This window comes from Phycodurus eques, chromosome 15, assembly GCF_024500275.1.
Source record: "Phycodurus eques isolate BA_2022a chromosome 15, UOR_Pequ_1.1, whole genome shotgun sequence".
NCBI lineage: Eukaryota > Metazoa > Chordata > Actinopteri > Syngnathiformes > Syngnathidae > Phycodurus > Phycodurus eques.
In genome coordinates this window covers 14,892,940-14,913,186 of record NC_084539.1, presented here as the reverse complement: position 1 = coordinate 14,913,186, position 20,247 = coordinate 14,892,940, and the positions used below count along the sequence as shown (strand labels likewise).

At 39.5% G+C, this 20,247-nt stretch overlaps 1 protein-coding gene across 1 annotated transcript in view; it reads left to right on the top strand.

Moving 5' to 3' along the window:
- Positions 1-1,105: 1,105 nt before the first annotated feature.
- The window catches only part of LOC133413298 (ephrin type-A receptor 5), a 93,977-nt gene continuing 74,835 nt past the window's right edge, over positions 1,106-20,247 (top strand). The window contains exon 1 of the mRNA XM_061697453.1: positions 1,106-1,195. Coding sequence (XP_061553437.1) covers positions 1,174-1,195 — 22 coding nt within the window. The 5' untranslated portion in view covers positions 1,106-1,173. The remainder of the gene's footprint in view (positions 1,196-20,247) is intronic.

Here is a 20,247-nt window from a genome sequence, read left to right as displayed (position 1 = left end):
TAGAAACTACAATAAATTTAAACCAAGTATATAGTTAATGATTCATTGTCATAAGTCAAATTGTCATGAGAGTATATTGGGGCAGTGAGTCACTGAGAAAGGGGTATCATAAACGTAGACGAAATGGTGACAACATTCAATATAGAAGCTCTCTTACAATTCTTACAATACTTGAATGCGTGTGAATGATCTTCATCGCGGAAGCCTCAATTGCTTCAAAATGTAAATGACAAAAGTAAATCACAGTGGTCTTTACAACATGGAGTTCTACAGGTTTTTATTAATTGTGTCCCAATTATAATGTACACGTTAAAGGTTGGAACAGTTTTAATATATAATCTGTTCCAAAGGATCACCGAGATGGATGGTGTACCTAATGGACTGCATTGGCCAAATTGTCCATAAAAACAAGTCCAAGACTTTTTCCTTTTGTCACACTTTGCTTCTCTTCACCTCCTAATTTCACTCGCACACTTTGTCTCATCCATCTCATGCTTCCTGCTCCTGTGCACCACGTTTCTCCGCATTTCCTGTGCTGCTCGTCTTCACCTCTGCATCCGCCGATACTCTTTACGGCTCTTCCTTCTCTCAATCTCTCCCACTTTTGCATTTCCCCCCCTCCTGTCTGACACACTCTTTCACTCTGCTCTCCTCTCTTTCGGAATGGCAGGATTATGGAGATGAGAATGCCATTGTTAACGACAGGGAGCCTTCTGTGAGCCTTTGGTGACATTTCTCAATGCACTTGGCAGGAGAGAGTAGCATCAATGGGATAGAAGCATGTGGCTGTCAAATTTAGGAACACACACACACACACACCTGAGAATAAGACACTATAACTCTAGATATAAAAGAGTACATACAGCGATGGAAGCACTCTACTTGTGTAGGCATAGGTAAATACTGACCTGTAGTACTGTAATACTGGAAAAAAAAGCACATACGATAAACACGATCAGACTGCGTTATACAAAGATATATGAAACCCAACACAATATAAACTTAACGAAGCTGTCAAAGGGGTGGAACTAACTTGATCTGGCCGCCACGGGGGATCATACTACAGAAGGGAGGTTTTCGTCTTTGTTTTTCTGTCGCTTCCTGAATTTACCCTTTTGAAGTTTTAATTTCCCGCTGCTCGTGTTTGCTGGTGCACTGTATTCGGGGGATGAGATGAGGGGAGCAGACTTCGGAGGTAATGTGATCCATTTGTTACAGTTACAGTCGGCCACTGAAGTAATTTCATCAAATACAGGTTGTGTCCTGGTATATATTATATCTGCCTGCATTATTAATGGGGTTGTACTGAGCATGAGTTCATTTCCTTTGCAATTAGCCCACGCTGCAGGCAATGAAACGGAATGCGATTATAGTAATATTATATACAATTGCAATATAAAGGATAAATGGCGGTAGCAAGCATATGTAAAAAAAAGAAAGCATCTGTCACTGTCCCATCTGGATTTTTGATTTACTTTGGCATTTTAATTGTTGTTTTTATGCTTCCCTTGGGTTTATGTTTTAGCTCAGTCCCTGTTGGCTCAGTCATTGGTTTCATCTGTTGTCATTAGCCTGCCTTGCTCCTTCTGTACCAACCTATTGATTCCTTTCCTGCCACAGTGTGCTATCCAGCAGTCTCATACTTGGAATTACTACTTCTGTACTTTTCTCAATGCAGTTGATGCTATTCATTGTTCTAAAATAGTCGTTAATCTCATTGTGTTGACTTGAGTTTTATCATCCTTTCAAGTGTATAAAACCTCTCTCTTCTTCCATCTCTCCAAGTAACCCCAAATTTTGCTCCAATTTGTGTTAGCACATGAAGTGTAGCAGTCGAGTCTTCCATCCAACCTCCTTTTTACTCTACCCGGTCTCACGTTCGGTCCAAACATAATTTCTATTCCACAGTTAAGTCTAACCATTCTCTTGTCCAGTTTTGTTATATAGCTGCATATTGTGGTATGTTGTGCTACCAATCTTTCATCTGTCCATCCCAACAACAACAAACAACAACAAATCTCCCTTCCAGCCTGTGTGTTTCCTTTCTAGTCCTCTAACCAGTTACCATTAGTCTTTTACTCCATCTCCATTTCAGCTTGGCCCGTCTCTTATTCCATCTGTGCAGATTTTTCTTCAGTCTTTCGATCCAAGACCAATCACGTGTTCAATCTGTCCCAGCTCAAGTATTGCCTCTCAATACCTTTTCCATTAGTGCAGATGCATCCACCTTTCACCTCCGTTTACATTAGATTATCCATCCATCCATCCATCCATTTTCTGAGCCGCTTCTCCTCGCTAGGGTCGCGGGCGTGCTGGAGCCTATCCCAGCTATCATCGGGCAGGAGGCGGGGTACACCCTGAACTGGTTGCCAGCCAATCGCAGGGCACATACAAACAAACAACCATTCACACTCACATTCACACCTACGGGCAATTTAGAGTCTCCAATTAATGCATGTTTTTGGGATGTGGGAGGAAACCGGAGTGCCCGGAGAAAACCCACGCAGGCACGGGGAGAACATGCAAACTCCACACAGGCGGGGCCGGGGATTGAACCCCGGTCCTCAGAACTGTGAGGCTGATGCTCTAACCAGTCGTCCATCGTGCCGCCTACATTAGATTAAAACACATTTATTTTTATTAACGTGGGTGTTACATCCACTGCATTAAATATAACTTCATTCACCCAACATAGTAGTGAAGTGACACACCAAATCAATTAGCAACTGTCAAACAGTTGGGGAGTTAGGGAATTAGATTTTAGATGAATTTGATTTTCAACAAGGGCAGTCGGTGGGATCAAACCGTGAGCCCGCCAAACAAAGAGCACATTCTTAATAGCACTGCAGTCGTGTCGATTAACCCACAACGGCTGTAGCATTCCATACGATTTTCCACCACAAAATCATCAAAATATTACACATATATATATATATATATATATATATATATATATATATATATATATATATATATGTGTAATATTTTGTGATTGAAATACATTGGTTATGATTGAATGTCACATGTCCAACATTTCAGGGAGGATTCAGTTTTTAAGCAACATGGAAGATTGGTTGCGGCATGCTTTTTGTTACATTGCAAAACAGAAGCTGCTATGCGAATTGTCAGTGTCATTTAATCCCTTTTCTTTTCCAATGACATTGTGACAAGTTAATACCAAATTATTTTCCACATTGTTTTACAAATAAGGGTTTTAATGGATGCATCACTGTCTTTGTCATCTGCACAATGTACTTTATGCAGAAATGCACTTCCCAACTACCATAAAGCAAGATTAAAATAAGCTGGTCCATTTTCTATTTACACACACGCACGCATGCATGCACGCACACACACAAAATAACAACAGCAAACACGCAAACATAAATCACCTTGTTAAAACCCTGCTTGTATCTGTGTGCATGTTCAGTTTTTATTTATTTATAAAGGGAAAGCTCGATGGTAAATTGGAATGTAACCTCTTTTACACAATAATTATTCACATAGAGACAACAAATCCCTGCAGAGGGAAGATTTAGGTTAGTTAATTCTAGTTTTTTGGGGGAAACTTTTGTAACTTGTCTTTTTTACAACTTGCATATGGTACATTTTGAGACCAAACAATTTATGCCATGTTTGAGAGATTAAAGTGTAAATCCTAGACATAAATCAGTAATTTGAGCATGTTGGGGCCACACTGTCTCCCTGCAAATGAGAGAAACCTCCAGCCATTAGGTCTTTTATGTCTCTTTTCATTGATGTCCTGTATGTCTGAGTGCAAGCTGTTCTTGCAGCACAACTGCAGCGTCACCAGCTGTGCTGCCACTCCCCCTGATAGGTAAATGATATGAACTGATCAGACTAGCCAGTGTTGTAACATCAGCTTTTTAAGTACAAAATGCTCCGCATCTCAAGTGGCTTCATTTAATATTAAGTATGGGAAAGATAATGTTTGTTGGGATATGGAAAAAGGGAAATGATTACCAAGTTGGCCTTCAGGCAACCTACTGTGACTCAATAAAAAGAATAGTAGTTCAGTGAAAATCTCCTAAGATTGAGAAATAAAACATTAACTCATTGAAGAGCCATATACATATCCAAAAGAGGGTTTTCTGTCCTGCACCGGTCAAAATAAACAACAAATATATTGATTTGATAACTCTGGGATGGGGGGCATCTGATTAGGATGGCTCCTGGACGGCTCCCTGCTGAGGTGTTCCGGGCACGTCCCACCGGGAGGAGACCCCGGGGACGACCCAGGACACACTGGAGAGACTATGTCTCCCGGCTGGCCTGGGAACACCTCAGGATCCCCCCGGAAGAGCTGGACGAAGTGGCCAGGTAGAGGGAAGTCTGGGGTTCCCTGCGAAAGGTACTGACCCCACGACCCGACCTCGGCTAAGCGGAAGAAAATGGATGGATGTATTTGGCAGAAAATACATTTAAATGAATGTTCTTTTTTGGTTGTTGTTGTTTTTAGAGCCTATTTTCTGGTTAATGGAGGATGAAGATAAGACAGGGTGTGCCAATATAATTCTGGGAATTGGAAGGTTCCCATGGTACCACACTGACCCACATGGTACAAGAAATAATGCACCCTTATCCTAATTATCACCAAAATGGATTGACATTTAATTGGTTTTTGAAATCTAATTGGTTCTTCCCTCATGCACCCTTCCTCTACAAAGTTTTGTGGACATTGTTTTTGTATTCACTTGTGTGAACCTGCTGTGTCCTATTTTTGAATGTTTTACAAGTCCTAAAGACTGCTGTGAAAAAGGATCATTATAAAAACAAAGCTACTGGTGAGCTAAGAATTTAGCACAGTACTGTATATTGTGGAGAACCGTAGTTTGTCCGCCGGTATTTTAGTTGGTAGGCTACTTTCATTCTTAAGAACAAAGGAATTAGACTCTACCATTTGTATAGTCTGGGCAAGGGTAATGGTTCCATTCTGCTTGTGATTATAAGAAAGAGAAAATAATAATTTTCTAAAAACTTTTATGGACATTGGTGCAGTTTTTCCAACATCCTGCAAACAAACCAAGAAATGCTAATCAAAACAATACATTGCTCCTTTGCACTTTCCAGCTTTGGTAAACAGAGGCTAAATGTATTTGCCAAGGAAAAACTGTTGCTATAAAATGCAAAGACAAAATTAAAAAGTATTAATCTTTTTATGCGATTCATGCATTGTGTGTATTGCAATTTTCCACAGAAATTTGCACATAGGCCTCCGCCAAGGCTAAAACACAGAGAATTATGTCAAATGTAAAAATAAAAAAGACTAAACTGGACCAGCGGCACGGTGGTTGACTGGTTAGAGTATCTGCCTCACAGTTCTGAGGTCCAGGGTTCAATCCGGAGTTTGCATGTTCTCCCCGTGCCTGCGTGCGTTTTCTCTGGGCACTCCAGTTTCCTCCCACATACCAAAGGTAGGTTAATTGATGACTCTAAATTCCCCGTGGTGCAAAGGGTTGTTTGTTTATATGTGCCCTGCGATTGGCTGGCAACCAGTTCAGGGTGTACCCTGGCTCCTGCCCGATGATAGCTGATATAGGCTCCAGCACTCCCGCGACCCTTGTGATGATAAGTGGCTCAGAAAATGGATGGATAGATAGAACCTGGACCATTTACATTGTGGGATGGCGGGAAACGTTCCATTGTTCCAAATAAATTCCCCTACTTGTATTTTAATTTGAATATGCAGTAAAATTTCATTGTTTTTTGCTTGGCACAAACACCACTCCATAAAGTTTCAGTAAAATCAGTTTTTGTGTAATCCTACACTTAAAACACATTTGGTCAAACAATGAAGATCATCCATGCATTTTCAACACCGCTTATCCTGGAGCCTATCCCAGCTGACTTCAGGCGAAAGGCGGACTACACCCTGAACTGGTCGCCAGACAGTCACAGGGCACATATAGACACGGACAACCATTCACACTCACATTCACACCGTCACGGAGTGGGAACTGAACCCACACTGCCTGCACCAGTCAGGCGAGTGTACCACACACACCATCAGTGACTCAATGAAGATCAATGCCAAGGAAAAACATAACAAAAGTAAAAACGAAAATAGGCTACAGTAGGCTACTGTAACAAAGATCATGCATGGATTATGCAAAACCTGCATTGAGTTAGCGCACAAACTTCTGCCATGGCTAAATTATAAACATAACCCATGCCCCACCTATTTTTTTCAATGCTTGATATTTTCATATCATCCTGCACATAAATAAATACATTCCAAACAACAAATCACTGCATACTCATGAAAACCTTGAAGATGAAGGTTTACATATCAGGCATTTGATGTTTAAAGGGTCTTATCCAAAAGGCTTGACAACATGTGAAATTCGTATACTAAAAAAAAACAGATTTCTTTGTTTGACCTATATACAAGCATCATTTCCCTGTAAAATATTAGCATGATTGATGACCTGCAGAGCACAACAGGTTTAATTTTTTATTGATTCAACTGTGAGCACCGGGCCGTTCCATATTGAAGCTGTTATTAGAGATCCTCAGCAGCATCCACCAGCTGTGCCAGCTCTCTCCTGGCAGACACACTACAGTCATGAAACCATCTGTGCAGGCAAGCAGAAGTATATATAAATGTCCTCCTTAGAACTGGAAGCGTACCACTACCTCCTCCACAGCTATGAGTAAATTCTATTTGGCACAATTCAGTCTTGCATGCATCTGTGTTTACCTGTTGCTATTTTCGCTCAAACCCAGATAAAATGCCTTCAAACATCTTTGCCGAGGTGTTTGATTTCTGTAGAAGTTCATCTTTACAACAGCAATTTAAGATGTTCAAATACTAAAACTGTTAGGTCAACTATATGTCACATATAAAACATTAAAGAGAGCATCTCAAATGCAAATGAAGAGAGGTGGCAATGTGCTGAATCTTATATTATGGCCAATTATTATAGGATATTATATTGCTATAGTGGCTGTAGTACCTATACAATGGCATGGTGAATCAGTTTATTTATTATGGGCTAATACGGGTCTCGTGAAAAAGGCAGACTGAGTACAGGACCAAAGTAAATCCCCAACTGTGGCAAATTGCAGTGTTTGGGACTCTGGAGGCTCTTGACATGACCTTACCCAGCATGTTTGCCTGTTAAAGAGTTTATATTATGTGCGTAAGTAGGAATGCACGTGGTGTAATGCCTATTGCTCGCTTTCCTGTTCAGATGTTTTCCTTGCCAAACAAGTCCAATTTATGCAACCCTATTATCACACCTTCCATGGCTACGCAGATTGAAAATGTTCCACTCTCTTTGGCTTCCCCTCATTCGAACTATACTGCAATCATTATGAAAATTGGCTGTTGTATGCACGCTGCATACAAAAAAAAGAGAAAAATATAGAAAAAAAAATCAAATAAAAGATAGCAATAGGAGGAAATGCAGGCAGTAGGTTCTTCCATGTGATAACAAACATTTTAGTTTAGAAGACAGACTTAAATTTCAGCGTTAGAACAACTCACATTTTCTGGAATAAAAAAATTTCTAACCATCATCATGCCTGACGAGACATCGGGAAATCCTGTGCGACTTCAGCTCAGTGAGCATCGAAATGATTACCTCCATGTGTACTTTGTGCTTTCTTATAAATGCCAACAGAAGGGTTCCAGTGATGACAAAGTGATTGTGATGATGACTATAGAACCCGAAATGGACTTGACATGACAGGAAAGGGTCTGAGTTTTCAGTGAAATAGGACAAATATAATGAATTAATGTCTCTATAAAGTGAAAATAACAAATGTCTTGTAAGTTTGACACACCAGAGAGAGGAGTGTCGTAGACAAGCCAGCTAAATTTGAATAAATAGAAAAATCGCTAAGTATATAAAATGAGGCTTCAAAATTGTGGAAAATCAAGCGATTCTCTGAGCTCTCAGAGAGTGGCGTGTCATCTGAATTTGCTGAAACCACGCCCTGCTCAACAGTCAGCTGCCAATAAAATACATTCATACATCTAGCATCCTTCCCATGCCTATACATGCTCATTATAATATTAATGTAAGCATTAGCATCACCATATTTCATGTATGTAGACGCAATCAAGGATGCAGTATGCGAATGGCCTATCTTCAATGGATAAACATAAACAAATTTAATTGAGTTGCACATGCAGAATTGTTTTAATGTCAGTGTGACAGCTGTTCGTCTGTTCAGAAACTCCTCACCTCAACACTTATTTTTTTTAATTATTTGTTTTTTCTCTCTCGCACACATAAAAGCCCGTGTACATTTGTGCATGATTGCTTCCCTTGGGTGGTGATTCAAAGGCAAATACGGTATGTGCTTACTCCCTGGGGAACTTCTAATGGTCCTTTTCCTTGCACACATCAACACACACTATCCAGTTCTTTATGGGCTCTTCTTATCAACAACATTCAAATCAACCCTGAGGGGAAGGAAAAACAGCTCATATAGAGATTAAATAAGGGTGCGTTAATGATGTTAATCCCTATCGGGTTTGAGCTGTTTAAGAAGAAAATATTCTACACTAACATTAGGTATGCTTGCACAATCTACTGATATCCAATACAAGTCTGTGTCTGCAAAAATAATAATGCCAAATTTTGTTTGGCATTATTATGTGACTGATATTGGCATGTGACTGACATGAGCTGTAAACAGGATATTGATGTACATTGCCTAATTAAAGTCATGAGTATGGATTATTGACTGTTGAATGTTCAATGTTTTGTCACATTTGAAAATTCGTTGAGGCAGTTTTTTTTTTTTTTTTTTCACTATTCAACACAGTATATTTAACATATCCTCTTGAGCGCTAGACTGCTATACTAAAACATGTTCACAATTTTTATGTTGTCCACTAAACACATTCGTGATAATATTAGAAAAAAAGTCATAGTCCACGAAAAGCAATCGGTGAGAAAAATCTGCTGAGTACGGGTACCGTAGAATTTATCACCTAAAACTCAATGCAGTTCTTGCTTTCACAGTTTTAGAAAAAAATTACTTTGTACTGATTGTAATCCCTCAAGGGGAAACTGAATTTACACTCTGCTGTATGTTTTTTTTGTGTGCGTGTTGCACACCACAAAAATACAGGCATGCAAGTAGAGATGTTAGAGTGAAAGGGGCATGCAAGCAGTGCTGCACCTCTCGTTAGTGGAATGTCTCCCGTACTTAAGGGCATTTTGTCCGTAATCAGGAAGTAGAATAGCATCTCTCCAAAAACTAGCTGCATTTTTTTTTTTTTTTTTTTTAGTATTATAATTTCAACTGTGACTCTCCAGTTCCAGTTGTTGTGCATATGATGTTGTCCACCTAACCACATAAACTCTGTGGAGTGAACATACTTTAGAATCTGTCCATCTATTTACTATAGAAAGGAAACACACACACACACACACACACACACACACACACAGGCACACACACGGTTCCTACTAACTACCGAGACACATACTCTGTTTATGGTATCAATATTAAATACATATTCCGTTCTAGTGTGAGGTGCCTAAACTTGTCTAGCTTCCAACATGTTGGGATTGCTCTTCCTGACAATCGACGGGCCAAGCCGAAAGTCATCCCTAATCTTTTATCCCCAAAATAATCCAAAGCGCTGCACTCCCGCCATCCACAGTACATGGATCTGTTCGGCATTACAGTCATTTAGAAGCTTGATATTCACAGACGAGATTTGCCAGCCCCCCCTCCACGTCTACCTCCTGGAAAACTTTACGTCTACAGACTTTGATGACAGTGACCGGTTGGATTCCAGGCGATGACGATAAACTTCCATGGCAGTGAATGAGTTACCCCAAGAACTATGGTTTTGGAATGTGGAAAAAAAAAACACATAGGAGAACATGCAAACTCCATATAAGGAAGCCCAAAGCCCGGATTCAACCCGCCAACCTCAGAACTGAAAGGCAAATCTCCCACTAAAAATCTTTTCATGCAATTGACTTCCATTCCAACAGCCCTGTTGGTGCAGCTTGTAAGCAAACAAAGTCAACGCAATGTATTTATATAGTAAGTTTAATTTATACAGACTTTTTTTGCTCACTAAATACAAATCAAATGGGCGTCTGTTTATGGTAGAGAGATGCCAACTTTTCATTAATGCCTCTAAGCTGGACAAACAATTGATTAGATTGCTCTGGATACCCTGTACATGTGTGCATGTGTGTGTGTATAATGAGAGCAATGTGGGAATTGTAGGTTAATGGGAGGAGAAAATCTGTGGTTTTAGAGCTGGCATGTGTGTGTGTATATGCAGTTTATTTGTTAGATACTTAAAGTTCTGAAGGTAGCAAGTTAAAAAAAATACAACAAAGGGTTACATAGGTTGAGATAAATGGCTAAACACACTCTTTTATAAGCCATTTTGTTTATTTTCTATCTTCACTAAACTGTCCACCTTCAAATAGCCCTAACTTCTGCATATACCCGATTGTTTTATTTTTCAAACACACACCCTCTTGTCTGAGAAAAGAAAATAGGTGAATCAAGCAATTTAATAAAATGGAAATAAAATGGATCTGCCCCTTTAACCAAATCCATCAAACACAAATGTAATTGGTCCTTCCTTGGTCCATTCCTGCCTCCTAAGTTTGGTGAAAATTGAAATTGTTTTTATGCATTCCTGCCAAGTAAAATCAAATCTCAATACAAGATTAGACCACAGCCAATTAACAACATTCACTTCATGACCATGCACTTATCTGTTATGATAAAACGATACATACATAAATAATATAAGTTTGTTAATAGCACACCACACCCATTATGTCTTGGGATTTGGTGGGGGAAAAAAACCTTGAAAAAAGCTTGGTGAGAGAAAATAGAGGCGACAAAAAGCATGGCAAAAAGATGCAGTAAATGAATGAGGAGAGGGCTGGTAAGTGAGGCGCTATATAGGGCCTAGTGGAAAAGGCAAAGGATCGGGGAGCAGTAAATGTCTTGAGGAAATGGATGTGATCAATTTAAAAAAAAAAAAAAAAAAGTCCAGCTCATAGGGAAAGACGGGATTGCAGGCTATGTAAATGCAACATGGCCGCCATGACATTTGGGCTAGTCAAAAATGTATCACCATCCTCTGCTGACTGTCTAATCACACCTCAAACACTGCCTTCTACAAATAGCGGTCGCACGAACACAAGGCGGCGTGCCAGCTTTGGCATTCCATAATGGTCCAAGAGCATAAGTCGCCATTTTGACTGCATTGTAAATATCAGGCAGCGATGGGGTCACAAGCATCTCTAATGGGATCAACTTGAGCCCATTTGACCATCAGCTATGTGGCTGGATTTAGTTTTTTATGATTATATTTTTTGCTGCTTTATTTTCAGTTGAGGCTCACTAGAAACTTGTTTGCTTTGTAAATGTTTTATTTTGTTCAACAAATAACAGTCACAATTATTTTCCCAATCCACACAAAAACTATGAATGCTCAAACATTAAGATAATGCATTCGTTGTAAATAATTATATAATAAAATCTGTAATTATAATTAGTATATATTTTTCCACAAATCGAATGGTCTAATGGTCAGTCCCCTCGTGGTCAGTTATTTATTTATTTACAATTGATTAACCATTAATTAACCAAGCTAACGTGGTAAAAATAGCAGAGGAAATCGATTGACTCTTTTGGACACTTCAAATGTCTGACAAATGTCATATACTCTTACTCTACTTATTGACTCTGTGGGAGCCTTGCGGCAGTGTGCCGCCTCAAGATTGAAAGTGTGCATGGTTTTTAAACATAAATGAATGAAAATAGATAGGTTAGATATATTTGAGTGGGGCTGTTTTGTTAAGCGATTAATATTATTATTATTTTTTTGCGACTTAAATTAGTGATTAATGATGATTATGGGGAGTTGTTGTTGTGCATGTTGGTGCTCAACAGTATACGATAGCAATATATGGCAAGATGCCTGGTTCTTAATTATAAAAAAGTAAGTTTTGGATATGCAAGGAATCTGCCCGACAACAATAATATACATAGATCAGGCTCTCTGAATTCTGCCAAACATTATTAAGAAAAAAAAATCTACATTAGCTATGAATATACTATGTATAAATTGTGAATCTTTGATCATTGCTTTGTGATGGGAAATTCGATTGAAAATAAAACACTGATTACAGAAGCCATACTGAATGTTGTTTGACTACATTTCAAATAGAATACTGTATTTCATTTACTGTAATAAAATCATCATAAGCTGCACTTAAGAGTCTAAATGAGAACACTTTGTCTCTGACGGTTTATGCAGAGGCTTGTCATGCATTCCCAGGCTTCTTTTTTTCCTTTCTTTCTGAGGATTGCACTTAGAATAAGTTATCCCTGTGGCCCTATACACAACCCTCCTCACATGAAGTATACGTACTGTAAGTCCTGACTTGGGAGATAAAATGCGTGAAAGGAGAGCAGCAGGATTTGGAGGAGCATGCAGAAGGGGAGCAGCCAAAATAGAACGAGAATATCAGCAGCGCTGCCTGCCAGACTCACTGAGCTGGTAAGCAGGGCTTAACGATACCCAAGGGTGTGTGTTATGTGCAAGTGTGTGTAGGTGTGTGTGTACGTGTGTGTCTGTGTGTGTATTTTCGGGAGCTTTCCTTCACTATAAGCCCAAAACATGAGTTCCAGGGTTTGGGTTCAACTAGAGGCCAGAGAGTCTGAATAGCACAACTTTGTTTGACAGCTGATAGCTTGCCAATTAGTATCAGTATGACTAGATTTTGCTCTAATTACATGGATGGAGGACAGTGATTTAGTGAGTCAGCGTCTTTTCACATATGCTTTAACTTAAAATATGGTAATTGGTAATGGTAGTTGTGGAAGTGTAATCCAAAGTAACACATTATTGCTGTTCATCATAGGTCACTTGCTGCTACACCAGACTAGAGCATTTAATGAGGTCGACACTAGTCAAGTCAACCAGTCTGAGATGCTTGTTCGTCTCACTGTGACCTTTGGGTACACTCTTTCCGGTCTCTGGGGAACCAGCATGAACAATATATTGGCTGTAGTACCCGGCTAGCTCAGTTGGTAGAGCATGGATACTCTTAATCTCAGGGTTGTGGTTTCGAGACCCATGTTGGGTGATGTGCTTTGACTGCTGAAAAAAACATCTAAATTTCTCACAGGAGGACCAGAGCCCAGATCAAACCCCAAACCTCAGAATTGTAAGGCAAACTTGCCCACCACGAGGTAATCATGCTGCCTGCTAATTTTAATATTTCATTTAAATATTCTGAATTGGGCAGGTTTGTTGTGCAGCTGCTCACGCAGTAGCCTATCATCATTATCAGGTAAGGTAATCGTGTGATTACAAATTCAATTGAGACAATCCATTCAAACTCAACCGAGGTACACATGATTTACATTTGATTTATGATTAACTTCAGCGAGTCACTGAAGTTTTCGCTGCTGATTCTGGAGCCCCCACGCGAAAGAACATCCTGTGATTACTGCAAGTTGTGCTGCAGCTCTTAGAGAAATGTGTAATCAGCATTTTCTACACAAGAGACCAGGTGGTCAAGCCTGTAAAGCTGCTTATAAAGAGTGTCATGTGGTAGCGTGCGTTAGTTTTACAGAACATGTGCATGGTCTTGTTGGAGGTATGTGTTTACTCTTTCTCGATCCAACCAAGATCATAAACCACCAACAATAGTTTAGGGAACCTAAAATACAGTTGAACTTTTACAGGTGAACTTAATTTGACCTTCTCTGAACTTTTGAATGCACATGTCCAACTGTTCAATCGTTTTGCAACTTGCAAGTCTCTAACAAGGAGCTGAATGGCAAAATTCACTTATGCTTGATCCACGGATCGACAATTGCATTTCCTAGTTCAATTAGAATTGATATTCTAAACAGCGCTCTTCATCATACTGTTGATATTTTGACATTATGAGACTAAGATGACAGCTAACAACCCCTTACATTTTTCACTCTTTGTTATATTGCAGCCATTTGTTAAAATAATTTAAGTTCATTTGTTTCCTCATTAATGTACACATATTGACAGAAAAAAACGTAATTGTTGAAATGTTTGCTGATTTATTAAAAAAGAAAAACTGAAATATCACACAGCCACAAGTATTCAGATCCTTTGCTGTGACACTCGTATATTAAACTCGGGTGCAGTCCATTTCTTCTGATCATCCTTAAGATGGTTCTACGCCGTCATTCGAGTCCAGCTGTGTTTGAGTATACGGATTGGACTTGATTAGGAAAGCCACACCCCTGTCTACAGCTCACAGTGCATTTCAGAGCAAATGAGAATCATGAGGTCGAAGGAACTGCCTGAAGAGCTCAGAGACAGAATTGTGGCAAGACACAGATCTGGCCAAGAATACAAAGAAATGTATGCTGCACTTAAGGTTCCTAAGAGCACAGTGGCCTATATAATCCTGAAATGGAAGACGTTTGGGATGATCAGAACCCTTCCTAGAGCTGGCTGTCTGGCCAAACTGCCCAATTGGGGGAGAAGAACCTTGGTGAGAGAGGTAAAGAAAAACCCAAAGATCAGTGTGGCTAAGCTCCAGAGATGGAGTCGGGAGATGGGAGAAAGTTCTAGAAAGTAGACCGTCACCACAGCCCTCCACCAGTCGGGGCTTTATTGAAGAGAAGCTCAACGGAAGCCTCTCCTCGGTGCAAGATACATGAAAGCCTGCATGGGGTTTGCTAAACCCCATGCTTTTTGGCCTTAATTCTCAGTGGTATGTGTGGAGAAAACCAGGCACTGTCCAATACAGTCCCAACAGTGAAGCATGGTGGTGGCAGCATCATGCTGTGGGGATGTTTTTCAGCTGCAGGGACAGGGAGACTGGTTGCAATCGAAGAAAATATGAAAGCGACCAAGTACAGGGATATCTTGGATGAAAACCTTCTCCAGAGTGCTCAGAAACTCAGACTGGACCGAAGGTTCACCTTAAAAAAAGACAATGACCCTAAGCACACAGCTACAATACCGAAGGAGTGGCTTCAGAACAACTCAGTGACTGTTTTTGAATGGCCCAGACAGAGCCCTGACTTAAACCCAATTGAGCATCTCTGGAAAGACCTAAAAATGGCTGCCCAGCAACGTTCACCATCCAACCTGACAGAACTGGAGAGGATCTGCAAGGAGGAATGGCAGATGATCCCCAAAATCCAGGTGTGAAAAACTTGTTGCATCATTCCCAAAAAGACTACTGGCTATATTAGCTCAAACTGGTGCTTCTACTAAATACTGAACAAAGGGTCTGAATACTTATGGCTGTGTGATATTTCAGTTTTTCTTTTTTTAATAAATCTGCAAAAATTTCAATAATTCAGTTTTTTTTCTGTCAATATGGGGTGCTGTAGGTACATTAATGTAGAAAAAAATGACTTAAATGATTTTAGCAAATGGCTGCAATATAAAAAAGAGTGAAAAATTTAAGGGAGTCTGAATACTTTTCGGACCCACTGTACCTCTTGTATTGGGTCTCGTTACATTTTGCACGTGGCCATAATGTTGTGGCCACTTGTCCGTTTAGTTTGTGTCCCAATTGACCTTCCTTCCTCATTCCCTCCCCTCAGTGTCCCACATGAGTGGTCTGGTACAAAACAACAGTAGACCGTTGCGCCCACAATGTACAATCACCTCTCACTGCACCCAATCACTGCATTTGGAAATAAAACACTGCTGCAACCTGGAATCAAGCCAGTTGCTGAACACCTCCCAAGAACTGTGAAAAATGGTTCACATGTTGAAGGGCATAGCCTTCTTTGCCATCACGTTGCTGTTTTGCCACTAAATAAAGGCTTAAAAAATTGTTTCCTCAGATGCTTGCATTGCAGCTCAGCCTAGGTTTTTGGTTCATTATTTTAATCATAAAAAAACATAGGCACACGTCTTGCATTTTGTACTTGCTTTTCAGTTTAGTGTTTTCCTTTGAGCATGTTCTCATGAGAATTCAGTACGATTTTGCACAATGAATGCGCTGTAATCAGTAGCACACAAACATATTTCAGGTTGCTTTAAAGGCTTTGTTTAGTAATCCCTAAACCTAATACCTCACCCCGGCTTTTTCTTGGGTTCTTGTATATGTGTGTTTTCGTTATAGCTGAGACATGTGATGACCATCATGGTGACCGTACATCTGGAAATAGATTTCATTAACACATAGCACAACATGGCTAAAGTGACCATATGTCAGTGAACATCAATAATGATGGAGGAGGAGTAGGAGGAGGAAAAAGAAGATATGATGAAGAATTCATTTTATATTAAGAAAAACTCATCATGAAAAGAAACGTAACTAAAATAGATTGCAAAAAATGACCAGGACAAGCAAACTCAGCTAAGAATGGTGCTGAACTTCAGCTCATTCTGTTGGGACGCATTGCATAAAAACTCACAAAAATATTCAAGTTCGGTGTGGTCTTGTGGAAGCAAAACTCCAGTTTCCACCTTGCCTTCACATTAAACTTCCAAAATTTAAGACCTTAAAATGTATTTGTCTTACTTCTTGTATTTGGCTCCATAAATAAAAATATGGCCAGAGAAAGTGGCACCAAAGAGGTTAAAAACATTCATAATCATAAGCATAGCAAAGACATATTTTAGTCACTCACACCTCAAAAACATGGAAAACATGTTCATGCAAATCACAAAATAGACAAAATCGCCGATAAAAAATGCCTTTGTTACAATAGCACTGTGCGAAATCCTCCATTGTAGTGTCTGTTTTTTTGGAGGCAGCTTACACAGTCCTCCACTAGGGTTTTCACTTGCAAGTCTGTCTGTCCAGACAATCATTTCTGTTGCACAGGTCACCTCAGGTAATAGTTTTCACACAGTGTACATGTTGCTTTTTTTCCACGCTTCATACTGTTAATGTCTGATTGTTCAGGAGGTTGCCACAACGATCTCTGAAATAAGACTTCGGGTAGAGATCAGGAAATTTTTGGGGTTGGGTTGAGTTGCTCAGGGAGTGTACTGCTGGAGGATGTTCATCTCTGCTGGTATCATATATTGAATATTTCCCATGTTCCCATGTGTTCTCTCAATTGTCTTGTGCTTACTTCTTCCAAATGTCATCTTGTGTAAGTGAGAAATTACCGCAACAGAATAATTTGACCAAAGGTCTCTTTAGCTACTGAGGTTGCGATAATAACAAAATGAATAATTAAATTAACTTCTTCCCCTTCTATGATTCTATTGACACACCACGCACCAAATGCCAAAAAGAAAAATACAGAGTGTGTTTTTGAGAGTTGAAGTTGTTTTTTCTGGCATTCTTCTTCACAAACATTGTGGAGAATTAAGCAGCAACACCTCCAGAAAACCACACTTTTTGGCATCCCACAACCTCCTCCACACCCGCTGTCACATGCGTGCACGCACACACGCACACCTACAGTACACAAATACACACACAAACATAGTCAACATCCTGGTAAGGCACCTACAATGCTCATCTTTTGCTGTGAGATGCAAGAAAAGTTTAAGGTTCTATTTCTTTCTCAGAAATGTTAGAATGTTCAGAATGCACAAGGAGTGTCATGGGTGGAATGTAGTATCTCACATTTTTTTACAGTAGGTGTACAGCCCTTTGCACTATTTTTGATAACAGGAATAAAATCTGAAAAAATAACCATAGTGACAGATGGAAAACTTGAATCGTGAAAAATGAGGGTTTAAACAAAACAAAAATAATCAGGAGATTGTTTTTATGATCTTACGGACAGGGATTTTACAGTTGTGTTCCACATCTGCGGTGGTCTCGACCAAGAATACTTATTTTGATTTCATTGCAGCTTTTTTGAGACTTGAGAGACAGTGAAAGCTGCAGTGTGAAGATGAGGTAGAGGCCAGTGTAAGAATATTCTTGGGGGTAAGTGTACAGAGAAAATAAAGTTTGGCATGCAAAAGATAATGAGACACCGAGAGACCATGGAAACTAGTAGAAAATAAGTCCTTTCTATTTAATTGGTTCTTTTGTGTGTAAATGTTGTGCCTATGACTGACTTTTTTTTTTTTAGAACTTGATTTATTGTCATTCAATAAACACACGGTCAATGCACATATTAAACCACATTTAGGGACCACAGTAGCAAATGATTTACTGTAATAGCTATATGGGGGAAATGTGCTTGCAAACCTGATAATGCTCCGTTTCGATTGACACATTTCTAAGAGGCTAATGCATTATTAGATATATTACATTCATTCAACATGTGTAAATTATTGTAGGATTAGTATTTTTTTGTTTTTGTTTGTTTTTTGCAGTGGTCGTACTGCACTGAACCATAATATAGCATTTACAACATGTGTAACAGCAAATCAATAAATTATATGACAGAGACTTGCAGAAAGGATCCTTGTAATAATATACTGTGTATATATATATATTTATTTCTTTATTGGGCTGAGACTGGGAACCAGAAGGGCAAAAATTAAGTAATGTGCTGTACAGTAGACTAGAAGACAATAGAAAACGCCTACTTACATTAATTTACAAAGAATTTAAAAAACATACATTATTCTTGCAATATTCAGATTTTCTTGTGCCGGTTAGAGTTTTCTGATAAGATGTTTATTCACTCATATGTACTGTATCTCTGTCACACTATCGATGAAGGGCATAAAAGATATTTAAAAAAGGAATACTTTGTAGTTAACAACAGACATCAGTGTAGGAGTGCAGTAACACTTGTCAGTAAGTCACGATTCCTGAAGCTTACACCGCAGATTCGCACCTCAATTAGCTGTCGTCTGAGGGTGTCTGGAAAAAAACGACAACAATGACACAATGGAAAATGCAACAAAATGCAGTAAAAGTGCTAAAATAAAGGGGGCAAAAGAGAAAGTGGTGTGTTTCTTCATGACACTTTCTACTATCACTCTCTAACTATCAAGGTAATATATATTTGCCTGTCTAGCTATGGAGGCAAACAGGCAGTGAGATTGATTTGACAACACTCTCATTACAGCCTCAGTTTAAGGTAAGAGCTGAAGTATTTAAAGAGTGTTTAACTGTTTTAATGTATTAATACCAGTAAAAGCCAGTTAAGAATGTCAAAATGTTTCTTAAAACATTGCCTATGGATAGTTGTTGTTATTTGTTTATCCGCCACATTGGTGGTCCAAATTGGGAGGATAAGATAGGTTTGAACGGAAAGATTAGTAGACCGACTTATATTTGTTTGCGTGTGTGTTTTTTCTGTATTACCCTAATCAGTTAATATCGGCTATGTTCTATAATTTTCCAGCCTCCTTAGTTGTCTCAAGATGAGGTCTATGAAGTTGAGAGTACAGAGAAACGTTGGACGCAGTGGAAAAAATACAACCAAATGACAAAGTGGCTGTCATGAACAACTTTAAACATCTCTAACTCTATGCTTCCGAATCGCCATTTTTTACTTGACACATGTTCAGTCTTCAAAACTGGTGCCGGTGAACAGTGAAATACTCCCCAATACGTGTATTGTTGCAGCCAAACACCGCACAATTATTCACAATTTTTTTTATGTTGGCTAAGTTTATCTATTCAGTTGGGGTGCTTCGGTTGGGCTGGGGGGACCGCCCTGGGTCCTGAGGAGTGGGTGGCATCCCCTGGCTGGGACCCCGGCGGGATGGGCTAACGGGCTTGGCCCCCACTTGCGGGTGGAGGGGGCTAGGCCCATCCTTCCCCAGTGTGCCGGCACAGCAACTCTGTACACCAGTTGAATAACATGCATGTGATATGGTGTTCATTCGCTAATAAGTCCCAGAGACACACTATAGCCTTTAATTGCTTGTGCTGGGACGACTAATAATAAGATATCAATTCACAGGTTCTTACAGGTTTAGACACAATAAAAGCATCCTACTGCACCACCTATGAGTAGCACTGCCTTGCACATTTCCCACATTCTGTCCTGCCCTCCCCTTTTCTGTCCTCTCTCATTTTGTCCTATTGGTTAGTTGTTGCATGTCCTCACTGTCTGTCTGTCTGTCTGTCTATCTATCTATCTATCTATCTATCTATCTATCTATCTATCTATCTATCTATCTATCTATCTATCTATCTATCGCTATTTGTCCACCTGTGTGTCTTTTATAGTCAATACATGTTTTATGATGACAGTCTGGCTGTGGAACAAAATTATTCAATTGTTTCCTTATTTAGATTAATTAGTGCATAACGATACACAATATTCACACAATATTAAACACACAGCTCAATATGATGTAGTGCAGTTCTACACGACAACCAC